This window comes from Eurypyga helias, unplaced genomic scaffold, assembly GCF_000690775.1.
Source record: "Eurypyga helias isolate BGI_N326 unplaced genomic scaffold, ASM69077v1 scaffold28594, whole genome shotgun sequence".
NCBI lineage: Eukaryota > Metazoa > Chordata > Aves > Eurypygiformes > Eurypygidae > Eurypyga > Eurypyga helias.
Genome location: NW_010246170.1, coordinates 17,586 through 33,060, shown reverse-complemented (window position 1 = coordinate 33,060; position 15,475 = coordinate 17,586). Strand labels below are relative to the sequence as shown.

At 37.4% G+C, this 15,475-nt stretch overlaps 1 protein-coding gene across 1 annotated transcript; it reads left to right on the top strand.

Moving 5' to 3' along the window:
• The first annotated feature begins 206 nt into the window (after positions 1–206).
• Positions 207–15,051, top strand: LOC104503200 (cytochrome P450 27C1). The gene is made up of 8 exons (XM_010150316.1): positions 207–446; positions 2,039–2,238; positions 4,821–5,030; positions 6,713–6,873; positions 10,075–10,241; positions 11,016–11,094; positions 12,055–12,258; positions 14,935–15,051. Exons 1-8 carry the CDS (start codon positions 337–339, stop codon positions 15,049–15,051), a joined length of 1,248 nt encoding a protein of 415 aa, XP_010148618.1. The 5' UTR covers positions 207–336.
• Positions 15,052–15,475: the final 424 nt, after the last annotated feature.

Genomic DNA, 15,475 nt, shown 5'->3' with positions numbered 1-15,475 from the left:
TGCCTTGGAGCTTTTGGTCTTTTCAGTCAGAGGTCCTGAACGGTGTGTGACCTCTCTGTTTTCCTTGGGAATATTTCACAGTAATGCTTAGGTGCTTTCTCCTGACGTTTCAAACCATGCCTTGACTGGAAGGCTGGAGATCAAGTTCTAGATGTGATAGATTGATTCACTGTATGACAAATTGTCAGTTTCCTTTTGTGATATTTTTCCTGAGTAATACTTTACTTCTGTTTCTTTTTGTTGGTGATGTTGTAGCAAAAACACACACAGGAATATGGAAAGATCTTCAAGTCTCACTTTGGTCCCCAGTTTGTTGTGTCCATTGCAGATCGAGATATGGTTGCTCAAGTCCTCCGAGCAGAAGGTAGAGCACCACAAAGAGCTAACATGGAATCCTGGCAGGAATACAGAGACTTACGGGGCAGAGCCACAGGACTTATATCTGCGTAAGTGTTGTTACTCCCTCATTTTGTTTGTTTTCTCGTAAAAGTTTAGTGATTTTCTGAAGGACCATACAGGTCATCTGGGAATTCAGGCGTTTCTGTGTGTGGAAGTTTGTGTGTCTAGTGGGGGGAAGAAGGTAGGAATTTATGGTAAATTGTCTGTTGTGATGGAAATTTTCAAAGGGATCGTAGTGTGAATGTGGAGGAAGCTACCTTGCATAAAAACATTCTTGGGGAAGGTGTACCAGCTAAAGTTGTCTGAGCTGACTGGAAGCAGTATTGCGGAATAGGGCTGGCTACCTTGGGCACAGTGCTGCGCAAGTGTGGGTTTATTGCTTCAGATTTAGCATTTTGTATCCCGCTTGCAGTGTGCTGTGTGGGCTTGTTGGCTCAGGTTGGCTTTAGCTTTGTCGTTCACCAGGGTGCCCTCACAGTAGGTTAATGCAGAGCATTCACTTTACAGTAAATTCACACTGTAGTGCATCCCTGTGCAGATAGTTTTTTATGTGGCTGAGTCTAGAAGACTTATCTGTCTTTAAAGCTTGTGTAAACTGGCAGTGCGTTTGGGTGTGGTTAATTGCCACTGGGAACTACTCACAGTCCCCACTGACATAGGATGTTTGTTTAGAGGGAAACTAATTTCCTGAGTCATGGACAGTCTGTTTCTTTCATGGTGGTGAAAGGCGTTATGTGTTGCACTGCAGACTGAGATCTTCAGCTCTCAAGTTCAGGGTCAAGCTAACAGTTCCTTTTTCTTTTTTTTTGTGAAATGGGACCTTAAATCAAATGTCTGTTAAAAAGATTAAGTTCTTTTGTGGGTCAGTAAGTTTCTGTACCTTGCAGCAGCATTGCTCCAGGTGAAAAAATTTAATGAGAAATACATAGCAATTTAAAATAAATGCATAGGAGACAATTGTCCGTCTTCATAAGGAATTGAAAGATGTCCCCAGTACCACTGTTCCCAAATCCTCTGCTCACATGAAGCATTCAGATGCTACAGTTCAGATTTTTCGTCTTCAGTATGAAGATTTCCATACATTGGTCAGCTGAAGGAGAATTAAATTGTTTCTCTATAGCTAGGTCTGCTCTCCTGTTACTCCGTTTAGAATTAGGCTAACTGAAAATGATGTATCAGTAATGGAATTGGTGGTACTAGCTCAAATAGTCGTTTTTTCAGATCTGAAAGCAATACCTTTCTTTGGTAGTTAACCACCAATTCTAGGTAAAAGCAATTTTGCAGACTATCCATTCAAATAATTATTTGAAGTAATTTTAATAAGAAAATGTTGATCATTTGCATAAGCTCCTGCTCAAATACTAATACAGAGACACTTGTCAGATTCAGAACACTGTGCAGACAAGTTCTTTCACTCAAACCAGACATTGACTTATACATGTACAGCTATGTTGCAACACTGAAATGTGATGAGGACATGCAATAAATATAGAAGAAAAATGTGGGAGCATAATGCAAAGTATACCTTATCATTTTCATTTGGCATGAAAAATCATAGGCAGTTTCATTGCAGAGCTCTTACCCAGGTGGTGATTGTTAAGGAAAATTGTGTATAGACATTATTGATAATTTCTTCTAGGGAGGGGGAACAATGGCTAAAGATGAGAAGTGTATTGAGGCAAAAAATTCTGAAACCCAAAGATGTGGCTGTTTACTCTGAAGGAGTCAATGAAGTTATCACAGACTTAATCAAAAGAATCCACACCCTCAGAAGTCAGGAGGATGATGGGGAAACGGTGACCAATGTTAACAACCTTTTCTTCAAGTATTCGATGGAAGGTAAGCCCAGGCTGTATCATGTCTGTAAAGAAAATGGGTGCAAAGCAGTGTGCTTATGGTCAGGCGTTTTTGCCAAAAGACTAGTGCCCTGCTGTGGTTAATCTGGAGAAGGAAGCGTGATACTCTGCATTCGGGTGTCGCCCTCCGCAGTGCAGGAGATAGCAGAACTCCTTTGTAGATCCAAAGAGATGGTGACTTCTACTAAGCGGGATAATTCCTGTGGAAATGCTGATATATAGAAAAAATGTTCAGTCAAGGCCCTCAGCAGTTTGTCATTTGTATTTCTGTATTAATTTCTCAAGAATAATGTTGACCTTCTAACAACATGACTTCTAAAACATGTTAATTAAACAACATGCTGGCCAAATTCCAGGTGGGGAATCACTGTGTGATGTATCTAAACTCTGTTCGTAGCTTAATGTGGGAGAAGATGCTGCTTTCCCCTGCTGACACTTGCTGAGTGTGGGATTGTTATGCTTGCCTTAAAATCACCTGCCACTGGCTACCATTCATGAGGGAACGCTAAATGGAACTCCAGCCCAAGCTAGTATGGCACGGCCTGTGTTCTTAGAGAAATCTAATGGGGATTCATATTTCATGCATTCCTTTGCATACAACCAGATCTTGTTACATATTGTGCCTTTTAAAAACATCAGTGCTCTTTGCTGGCAGGCAGCTGAATAATTGGAGATTTGCCAGAACTTCCCAATTGCTCACTGGTGAAGATGCTGTATGAAATGGCTGGCTGCCTCTTTGGTAAACTAACCTGAGCGTCTTCTACATTAATGGTGTCTAAAAATGGCATTAAACGAAGAGTTACCAATTTTATGGAATTTTCAGCTCTGAGCTTACAGATTCACTGTAATGGATGGGTTAGTTTAAATTCTTCACATACTTTTAGCTTTTCATTTATAACTTGTGCCTGGTACACGCTTATTTCCTATATGAATTACAGATTTAATTAACGTACACTGTCAACTCTTCAGGCAAGTGATGTTTAAGATTTTTTTGAAAGGACCATGTGAAGAGCAAAAGAATGCATAAGAACCAGCAGTTGCTGAAAGATGCACAAGAGAAATAAAAGGCATAGAAAAATATCTTCCCGGGGAGGAAAATCAGAGAAGGAAGAAGGCTGAAAATAGATTTAAAAATTATTTATGTCAGTAAAGGAGAAATACAAAGCAAAGAACAGAGAAAAGGAAAAGTTTCTCAAAATATCTATCTATGTATATTTATATACTTGAGGATTTATGGGAAGTTTGATGGAGGACAAGGTTAAGGTGAAACATCATTATGTATTGTACCTCTCTTTAATAGGGAAAACAGAGGAAGAAGAGACTGGAGTGTTAATAGACCAGTTACTCAATCATCTAGTTAACAGTTATTCTAATATTTCCTGGAAAGATGTGGGCAAACTATGAACTAATGAATTGAAAAGCACAAAATTTATTTAAAAACATTGGATTTGATGTAAATAGCTTTGAGAAATTATCTAAATGCCTTTTTAAATTACCTAATTGCCTCATTGGATTTTAGAAAAATCATTAAATAGGATTATTTCGATAATAGGAATGCTTTTTGTACTCTGCCATGTGATATTTTCATAAATAAACTGGGTAATATGATCTAGATATTGCAAGTTGGGAGGAAACTAGAAACCTGTGTTCAGGAAGTAATTAAAAAACAGTTTGCTGCCAAACTGAGAGAACATTTTGGCTGACTCTGGTAAGGTAGTTTCTGGCTGAGTTCTGTCCAATATTTAATAATTTAGGTACGTTTAGAAAAGCTGAGCTGAGAGATTGCAGGGACACTAATGGATGGGTAAGAACTAACTTGATAAATGGAAGAAATGGTCCAGAGTTGAGAAGAGAAGGATGAAGAATTTAATAAAATGTTTATAAAGTACTGTTGGGGAAGTGGGGTTTGGGGGAAATGGTAGAATGGCATTTTTAGTAGGGACCACTGCAACGCTACAGAAAAACATCTGAGAACATTATAGCAAGTCAGGAACAAGAGGCCAGTCAATACTGGTAACTGTAGCAGTGTCACACTATTGCTGTTTTTCAGGGCCGCGTGGAGTTCACTGTGTGCAGTAAAAGCAGTCTAGAATGCAGGCTCTTTATCCATTTATGCGTACTCGTCGTTCATTTGCTACCAGCTGATGACGAAGAAAGGCATAGCCACCGCTAGAAACGTCTGCGTTGTCACCGGTTATCTGAAATATCTTTGGGCTTGCATGTCCCTCTGTGTTGAGAGGCCAAGATGGCAGGCTCAGGATCTGTGGTGCAATGCAAAGCACAGCAAACATGCTGGTGGTCTGGTCTGCTTCTGGTGGAATTCCTGCCTGTCTTCTCATGCTGAGCATTATTGACACAGTAACGGCTGTCTTGCTACAATGTTTAGCTGGGATTTTTTTTTTTTGGGTGATGTTTTTAAGTTTCTGTTTCATGTGCTCCCAACTGCAGTAATAATAATGAAACTTTTTTGGAATGTAGTTCCATCGTGCTAGCATTTTAATTCCTTAAATTATTAATATGTGTATATGAAAGTGTACAGCAAACGCTTTGATTTTGTATGTGCAGGTGTGGCAACTATTCTGTACGAATGCCGGTTGGGCTGCCTGGAAAACAACGTCCCACAGCAGACTGTTGAATATATTGAGGCTCTGGAGTTGATGTTTAGTATGTTTAAGACCACTATGTATGCAGGTGCTATTCCCAAATGGCTTCGTCCACTTATTCCAAAACCCTGGAGAGAGTTCTGCAGATCCTGGGATGGACTCTTCAAATTTAGTAAGATTTAGTAGTAGAAAAGTTCAGCTTTATTTCCTCAGGTTCTGTGTGTGTTTGAACAGGACTTGCTGCATTTCTCTTCTAAAATGGTAAGAAAGTATTGTGGCAGAAGTGAGTTTCATATTACAAGGGAACAGTTTTAAAAAATCTCTATTGAAAAAGAATTTTACCACTACACTTCCAGCATTCCCCTAATTTATACTCCTGTTTCTTTATCCATCTTCATCTGTACATAGTCCTCACTCCATGTCTGAGTTCTTTGCCAAGGCTTCATCTTAAACCATTCAGATTTTAATGAGGCTAATTTTGTTGACTGCAGCAAATTTTCGGTCAGGCACTCTGACAAATAATCACCACTAAAACTGAATAGAAAGTTTAAAAATTAGACCCTACATTAATTAAACTCTGTGAAATTTATATATACACATACAAGCATTAAAGTTGACATAGAAGTACACTGCTGTACTACAATATGCTTGTAAATAAAGCATTCCAGGCTGCTTTAGGAAACAGCTTTCATGTAAGTAAGAAGAAGGACTTGTCTTTGCAATATATATATCTTTTTTTAATATTCTAGAGTGTTAAAAAAACCCTGAACTTTTTTTTATAATGTTAGAAAGCTGCATGCATTTTAAAATTTGTTTTATTAGCACTGTTTTTCTAGGTAGGTTTTTGTAGGTCTTCTTGAGGTACCTCTTCTTGAGGTGGTACTTTAGTTTTTTAACTTTTAATATGCCTGATATGCCTAATTTTTAATGTCTTGATCTGTACCTATAGTAGGCACTAGGGGATCCATTTAATGCTGGTACAGCTGGGTGTTCTGTGAAATATGTGCTTTTTTACACTGCCACTTTTAAATTATTTCCCTTGATAAAATACTCTTGTTCCCTTTTGTGGGTTAAAAACAACAGCAGGCTTCAGCTTTATCCTAACAGCATCTGAAAAACTGTTCTTGAGGAATATGTTCTGTTTGAAACTCTTCATGCTGTTTCTTTGTTTAATCCCTTTGTGAAAAAGGAATGAAATGGTGAATATCACTGTACGTGTGTAGGTTTCATAAAGGAACATACTGATTCTAATTTATGTTTTTGGAATCTCATTCTACGAGGCAGTCACTGCCTGGGGAGTTTTCCTCTTTTGAAAGCCCTTGGTTCACTGAAGATGCTGTTTGTAGTCACTAAGGTTGAAATGAGACTGTGAATGAGATTACTCACAACGTCATTCACTGAAGTTTGTCAATTTTTGTTATTACCTGATGCTCCTCATCTTTGTCTTCAGTGTCATTCAGTTCTGTGGCTTTGACCTTCTGATTGCTGCTAACATCTTGTAGCGTGCTCTGCAGAGTTCACCACTTCTTGCAGAGTCATCAGAAAACGAGCCAGCTGGGCATAAAAACTTGACCTTGAGCTTCCTTCTCTTCTTGTCAGAAACTACAGTCTCTTGTGTCCTTTCTTTGTGCCCAGCATACTCATGCTGTGAGCTACCCAGGGTCCTGCCAGCTCAGTCTTGCCTTGCCATGAGTACCCAAGGACCTCCACCACCACTGTTATCTGTTCCCTGAGAAAACTGATTCAAAAATAGGTTTTTGTTGGCTGTGTAGTTCAGCGTAAGAGATGTCATTACTGAATGGGACCAGAGGAAAAATAAAAATGGAGACTTAACAATGTTTTTGAATCTCAAAGGTCAAATCCACGTTGACAACAAATTGAAGGCTATTCAGTCTCAGCTGGACCAAGGAGAAGTGAATGGTGGGCTACTTACGTACCTCCTAGTGAGTAAGGAACTTACTTTGGAAGAGATCTATGCCAATATGACTGAAATGCTTCTGGCAGGAGTGGACACAGTAAGCTCGTTATCATTTTTCTTGTGTGCAGTTGTTTTTGTGAACCCGCACCATTCGCAGCTCTCTTCAGGGGGAGTATGTGTTTATAAGGACATAATTTCTGACACGCTTAGGCCATGACATCTTTAAAGTGATAGAAAATACTTAAAGCACTTTGTAAACTCTCCACTGGAATGAAGTTCTGCTCTAGCTGTGGTTTACAGGAACCCATCGTTTGGGAGTCAGTTCCACAGTTTATTAAACAGATAAAATAACCATTGTTTTTACAGCTGGCTTGAATTTCATACTTCTCTTTTACTAGTTTGAGTATCAGGTTGGTATTTGTGCCTCTTTAGGCAGACAACAATAGAAAAGGCCGCTAAAAGTTAGAGTAAGAAAAACTGATCAATAAACCCATTACCAAATTCTACATAAGAGTTTTCAGGTATGGCCAATTAAATAACTGGGGGACACGTGATGGATCAGATACCTGGTTTCCTCTGAAGTCCTTTAGGAGCGGGTGTTAGGCCAGCACTAATGTGAGTAAGGCTTAAGTTTACTCTGCCCACGCTTGTGCCGGCAGCACACGGCCAGTCTGAGGCAAAGAGCTGTGGCAGTGGGGCTCAGTCCTAACGAGGCTAGCGTATAAAATATGTTAGCACCCAGTGAAACGTTTTAGGTGGACTTCTTTCCTTATCTTTCTGATTTGTCATCTAGAGCATTTGAAGAAACATTAAGGTCATGTACGTATCTTAGCACTCTCCTCATTCCTGTCATGTGAAACCAGTGTGGCTTAGTATTGACTGCAGCATGACAATCAGAAGAATAAGAGAATATAAAAGAGTTACTGTGTTGGATATACAGTGTGTACAGAGTGATTTAGAATATCAATAAACGGTACTACTGTAAATTGTTGTAATGGAACATCTTTTTAAAAGAAATCTGCATGAATTTGATGACGTGCTGTGTAGGATTGTGTTTAATAGTCTTACAGCAGAAAAGATTAAAACAAATAAGAAAGTAAAGTAGCCTTAAAGTAAAAAAACATCCCTGGATAATTGAATTCAGATTTTTTTTTTTTTTTAAGTTAAGAAAGTTTGTAAGTTTTCTAAGAAAACAAAACAAAAATGATGACAACAAAACCAAACCAACCCACAAAAGAAAACAAAAAAAACCCAACAGTAATACTTTTGAATTTCAAAATAAGGACCATATGTAAAGCTTATTTATGTGCTGAAGATTATTCCATTGATTAAATATCCCCAGGGCTTATGAGTTTGGAGAGCGTTTTGATGTTTGGTTCTTAGTAAAGCAGAGTTATTCATCCCATTCGGTTTTTAATCTTTCAGACCATTGATTTTCCATTTTTAGTGTGTGACAGTTTTCATTAAGCTGAAAGGACAATGTTCAAGTTCCTGCCAACAAGAGTTTCTGTTTGTTCTCAGCTGGCAGCAATCTTTCTGTGAGAGGACAGTACTTCTGATTTCCTCATTTCCAAGCACAAGACAGGAATTGAGAGAATCTTTTTTCCCCTACTGCTGTCACTTCAGATCTCATTTTTTTTATAGAAACTGAATGAGGTTTAGAGGTTTATAGATGCTTTCAACAAAATTGTAAAGCAGTTTTGCCTACAAAGCATTTTGCTGTCCCTGGAACTGTGCTAATTTTTAAGAAGTTGTGAAGGAGCTGGAAACCTGGAGAAAAGCAGGGTTTATATCAGAGAAGTTCTGTATACAGCTGGCACAATTGCCAGCTCTTCTGAGCTCTGAGAGGAATAGAAGAGGGTTGCATTTTAGCAAGGGAGAGCCACTCAAAATTACAAGAAGAAAAAAGGAAAGGTTCCTAGAATGATAATTCTAGAATTATATCCCGGTTTGAAGGCAAGACATAAAAGGTTATTTCATGATGGATTTGCATTCTAAATTGATTTTAAATGCAAGCCCAAAATAAGAGATTTCCAGAAGTTGGGGTTTTACCCATACGTGGTTTATAACCCTAAACTTTGCTGTGCTAATGAGTGAGAACTGAAAATAAAACTGTATCCTGCATAGAAAGTGAAACTGGTTGTCTTTGTTACATAAGTTGGAAAAATACATTTAAAGATAATTCAATAATATCGGTGTAGAGGTTACAGTTTTTCTTTCTTAAATGCTGTAAGATGCTAAGAACAACACATGCAAGGAACAGAATGAGTGCCTTGGCACTTTCTCTGCCATACTTGTGCAGGAACACTGACAACACATTTTTCATGGTGAACTTTCTGTCTTGAGTGATGGTTGTGAGGGAAACAGGCTAAAGTAATGCCGTTTGCTTGGCCTGATTGTCTTGGGTGCAGCTGATAGCAGAAGCAAAATATCCTAGTCTGTCTAATATTTGAATGGGATAGTCCCTGAAATCCAGTGTAGCTTAAACACAGGGGCTTATGGTTAAATGAATGGTAAATATTGGGTCACATAAACTTGGAATTGAAATAAATAATTCCTTAATTTCTTAGTTTCTTCCTTTGTACAAAATACCTTTGAATGATTTTTCACACAGTACCTCACACAGCCTTGATGATTATTACGATCATTCGTTATAGGGCGTGTGTGTCTGTATTCTAGCATTTTGGGGCCACTTTAAGCTCCTCTTTGAGCTTCCTTAAGGAATCTTTCAGTAGGATGCTGAATTTCAGTCAACTGGGAATTTTCAAGAGGTAGGAAGTGCTAGTTGTGGTGTAGCATTGCTTACCAAAGGATAAGGTATAATCTTAGCAGTGATAATACCAGTTCTGATGTGTGGGTGCTATGAGGAGACCACCATATGCCTACAAGGGGTTGGTAATGTTCTGTAGTAATCTTTTATCCTCTTTCCTGAGAAATGTTTTTGTTGGGAAGAAAGGTGAAACACATACTGAAAACTAACAATTAACTTAATCCATCGCTGTTTAGAGTATTGCTTATGCAGTTTTGTTTGCATTTGGTTTTTCTGTTGCTTTTTATATTTCACTGTGAAAATACAGCATGGATTGTTCTGATATGTGGGGATTTTTCGATGGAAAAGGTATGAAGGCAGAGATGGTGAAGACTCTAATTGAGTCCAGATGTGAGTCACTGCCAGTCTGTTTTATAACTTTGAATATATAAAACACATAGTTGAAAACTGATTGTTTTTCTTGGCTTGAAATTACGTTTAATCTGATCTTGTCAGACTTGGTGATGATGGTTGTGGTTTCTTCCTTAGACTTCTTTTACGTTGTCCTGGGCAACATACTTGTTGGCAAAGCACCCTGAGGTTCAACAACGTGTTTATGAGGAAATAGTCAATAAGCTGGGGAAAGACCAAGTTCCTGTTGCTCGTGATGTCCCAAAATTGCCTTTGATTAGAGCTGTGCTGAAAGAAACATTGAGGTAAGTAGCAGACAACTGCAATAATTAATTTAAAAATTTAATTCCATGTAATTGTAGTGGATGTTGAGTCCATGCTAATGTTTGCATTTAGTTGTTACTGCTATTTGCTGCTTCTGCTTTTATTTATTGTACCAGTATTGTGTCCTAAGAAACAAAATATGATGGATTATTTAATGTTTAATGTTTTTGGGTATGGTAGAAGTAGTATCACGTGTGTGGGATGTGTCTGTTAAGGTAGGTAATTGAAGCTTGTTTTTTGCCTTTTCAGTATTAGCCTGTATGATGGACTGTAACAACCTCACCCTCACCCACTGGTGCTTTGCAGTACCACTACAATCATTTTAAGCTTCTTGACTTAAATTGAAGGCATGTGACATGCCTTTTTTTCATATGTTTATACCAAACGTTCACAGTGAGGTGAGGGGTGTAATAGGATTTTAGAGAAGGCATCAACGAGGCTTTTTCAGCTCCTGGTAGTGCTAAAACCTCTTCAGCTTGACCAATTGATTGCATGGTTGTACATGTGTAAAGTAAATAAGTATATAGACCAAATAGCTCAGCTTCCAGTTAATAATAAATAACTTCTCTCAAGTATTAATCTCAAGTCTTCTCACACAGGATTCAAGGTCTTTGAATCTCCAAGTTGTTCTGTACTTCTGAAAAACCTTCTTGCTGTGAAGGCACATTGCATACTTGTGATTGCAAATTGGAATCTAAACCTTTTAAGTTGTATAAGTTATTACTATTGAACTTCTCATAAATATTTCTTTCTAGGTTATATCCAGTATTGCCAGGAAATGGAAGAGTGACCCAAAAAGACTTGGTTGTTGGAGGATACTTAATACCTAAAGGGGTAGGTTCTGTTGCAGTCCTCTGCAGAGAACATAGTTTTAATTTTTGTGCATGAAATGTGATCTGTTACAACATACATACATTTAAACGATTTCAAAAGATTTCACCAAGTTAGAGCATTAAAAAGAGAGTATTTCAGAAATACCCATTTGTATGACAAAAATGGATTTTATAATTGACCTGTTGCTCTTGGTTTTTCAGATCTGGGTCCTCACCCACTAATCAAATTTACCATCACGACTTGCTTTTAATATTCTTGAGGGCGGGGTCTATTAATAACATCTCTGTGCAATGTTACAGTTTGATTAAAAAAGCATTAATTTCATTATTCTTGGAGTTTTCTTTTTCTGTTAATTCCCTTTGTAGAAAGGGATTAATTTCTGTTTCAAATCACGAATCTTTCTTTTATACTATTCAGAGATTACTCAGAGATCATGATAGAACTGTGTGGCTCTGTTTTAAATGACAGCACTTCCATGTTAGAACACTGTAGCTTTTAAACAGTCAGGGTTCTTAATTCTTAATGTACTTATTTAAATATTATTCTACACACATCTCCCCTGCTCCAGATATATTTGCAAACATCATCACATCAATTATTGCTGGTTTTTTTCTTGAGATATTGTGCTTTTTTTCCTTCCCATCCTCCATTTTTTCCTTTTCCATTGTATCTTTCTTCTCCCTTTCTCCCATACTATCTTTTTGAGACAATTCCCTATAGTTGTGACTTTTGTTCGAAATCTCCTTCCCCACTGCAATCTTCTCTAATATATTCAGCAAAATTTAAATTTAAAAGAATCTGAAGATTATTCCATCTGACAAGTTGAGAAAGGGATCTGATTTTCCATATATCCTTTGCTCTTCTAGAATTACTCAAAGATACTCGTATCACAGAAATTACAAATGCTTTTTAATTTTGATATGTATATTGCAGTTAGCTAAATACAGTTTATTTCCTCAGACGCAGCTGGCACTCTGTCATTATACTACTTCATACAGCGAAGAAAATTTCTCCATGGCAAATGAATTCCGACCTGAGCGCTGGCTGAGGAAAGATAATTTGGACAGAGTAGACAATTTTGGTTCCATCCCCTTTGGTTATGGCATTCGAAGTTGTATAGGAAAAAGAATCGCAGAGCTGGAAATTCATCTTGCACTGATTCAGGTTAGAAATATGTGACAGCATTACAAGAAGAAAAATATATTTGTATGATTCTTTCCTATGTGTACCGCTTCTGGATTATCTTACAGCGCTCAAAAACTTTGTTTGGAGTGTTGTCGAGAATAGTCATCCTGCAGAGAGGCTTAAAACATTGAAAACAATTATGCTTGAAATGTAGCACACTAGTTAAACTATGCTGGAGAAGAAAAAAGTCTTTATAGTACAAATGAAGTAAAGCTAAAGGTAAGATTGGTAAGGAAATGTACGGGTGTAGTACAAAAGGTTTTTCTAAGCATTTGGAAGTCTGTCTTAACATATATTAGAATGGTTACCTGCCTCGGTTCAGTATTTTTGTTATGAGGAATTCAGTACTTCCAAAAGTGTAAAATAGTTTTTATCTCCTTGTACTGACCACAGTGTTATGACAGATAGTAGAATTTTTCTGTTCTGTGGTTTTCTGTCCCTTCTTGTTCTTTCTTGTAACTTTCTTATCATTTTGCATATACATAACTTCGTTATATAAGTAGTTAGTACATAGTGATCGATATTGTTTTCCATTGCTTCATATCATAAAGAAAGCTTTCCCAACAGCTGCTACATTTTTTGCCATTCACAAGACACCCTTAACTCAAATACTGGGGTCAGATTGTGCAATCAAAACTCAAAGATTTGTAAACTATTTGTAGTCACTTAACGATAAAAATATTTAGACCCATTTTATGCATTCAAAGGAAAGCTTGATTGGATTTGCTTAGAATTGCCTTAAGTAAACTCCTAGAGCAATCCCTGATCAATTAGCATCTGTCTTTCGGAACTCAGAGTTAGTTCAGATAGCTCTCAGGGGCTGGATGAAACAAACATACTTGCATCTTTTTGAGAAGGGCGATCAAAGAAGTAATAGAGAGCCTGCTTTTGTTTTCTGGAAAGAAACTAGAACAGAGTAGCACACAACCTATTTACAAGCACCTCGATGATATATAAGTGATTTAAAAATAGAAACACATGAAGCACGCAGCTGATCATTGAGAAGTTGTGTCAGACCAGTCTGATTTCTTTGTTTGACTTGATCACTTACCTGATGTGGTGGATATAAAATAAAATATGTGTTCTGACTTCAGGAAGTATTTTCACGTCCCATACATTGTTACCACAATTAAATATTAATATTAACTTTATTAAAAGTTTGTTCCATGTGCATGTACCTATAAAATGAGTGCACATTTGGTTGGAAAAAAGGAGTAATAGCTGGAGGCAGTAGCTGTCAAATATTCGCTGTTGAGATGGAAAAATGCTTAATTAAAATTCTATAGGAGTCTGTTCTGCATTTGACTTAGGTTGGTATTTTCATTAAAAGTGTCAGTGATGGATTAGAGAATACTTTTAGAGTTTGCATATGGTATCAAGCTGACACGAATTAAGTTGAAATCGGAGGATGGTAGTATAGAATTCTGAAAAAATGGAGAAATGTTCCAGAATAAACACGAAATTGTTCACTAAAGACAGTTGGAAGCTACTGCTCTTAAGAAGAAATCAAATGCATACATACAAATTGCTGACCAACTGGTTGTGTAATAGTACTGTAGAAAAAGAATGGAGGGGTATAATAAAAAATCAGTCAACAAAAAATAATTATGCTAATTCTGACAAGGCAATGTAATTCTTGGGTGTGTTGACAGTGTTAACAGGTGTGTTGTGTGTCAGAAAGATCAGCTACATTACTCAGTCTTACCAAACACTGGCGAAGCCTCAGCTAGACAGGGATACACAGCTGACATACAGTCAGATTGGAGGAAATTTGGAAGACTGGGAGAATACCAAGAATGAGAGGTTTGGAAAAGAGAAGAATGAGATGAAAATTTGATCAAACATTTAACACTGATAAGGTAGCTATGTATAGGAAAATAATGCATTATTCACCATGCTTACTAGGAGAAGGAAAAGAGAAGATTGCTTCATTTATAGGAAAAAGGGTTTCAGATTTAATACTAGGAAAAGTTGAGGATGCTGTGTTTTTTCTTTCTTGAAAATTTAAAGAGATAGCTGAGGCAGCTTCAAAACTGGTGAGATAAATGTCTTGAAGTTTGTTTTAGTCCACAATTTCTGTGATTTATGTTTGCAACTGATTCAGTTTGATTAAGTGTATGGAAATAGTTTAATGTATAGAGAACCTGTGTGCGTGAATTATAGTGATGCTCTTCAGGAGAGGTTCTAATACTTGACTCCTTGAATTATGATTGCTTCACCTGGGGCACTGGACAGTTGCTGTCTCATGTTTGTTTTGCTTCCTTTGCCCAGGAAGAGAAATGTTTGTGATGGGGTGCTTTGTTTTATAGTGGCACATATCAATGTATATTAAAGGAGGTGAAATCACGTAGAGAGGATGCTCATGAGGTTTGAAAGAGACCTTTGTTTTTTGGATAGCTCAGACTGTGGTGTGGAAATTCTTCAGAAAGGACTGGTTCAGTCCTCCCTCAATCAGAGGAGGAAGATTTTTAGCTATACTCTTCACCTTGTGACAACAACAATTTCCTTCCTCTGTGGGAATCACAGCACTTAGATTCCATAGAACTGGCAACAGAAGTTGTGTTTGTGACAGTCTGTTATGTTCTCTTTTTCGAAGTCTAATCTTCAGCTGTAATTTTGCAGCTTTTCTAACACTTGTCCTGTTTATTTTCACAGTTGCTTCAGAATTTTGAGATCAAAATTTCTCCCAAGACTGATCCAGTTCATGCCAAAACCCATGGACTTTTGACTCCTGGAAACTCCATCAATGTGAGATTTTCTGACAGAAAGTGAGACTCATATGTCTTGGGAATAGTTGTGTTATTTTCATGGGAACAGACTTGCATCTTATGGATGTTTAATCATGCTTGTTCTCTGGTTTGTAGGTGTTTGGCATAATGATCAAGTATTATGTTCTGCCTTAGGTCTAGCAGTACATAAGAGAAATTACCTCTTCTGTAATAGATAATTACATGTGTGAAAATATATGCTGAGAAAATTCCTCCTTGCACTGGGAATCTCCTTTTACCTGGAAAGATTTCTAGTAATAATAACACATACATTATAAAAAAACCAAAATTGAATTCAGACATGTTGGTATGATTCAGTGGTTTTGTTACCCTGCTTTGTCATAAAATTCAACTACTCAGTGAGTCTGTTTGAGAGCAAGAGGATTACTATATAATATGTAAAAATTAGCTGCATTTATGAGTTTGTG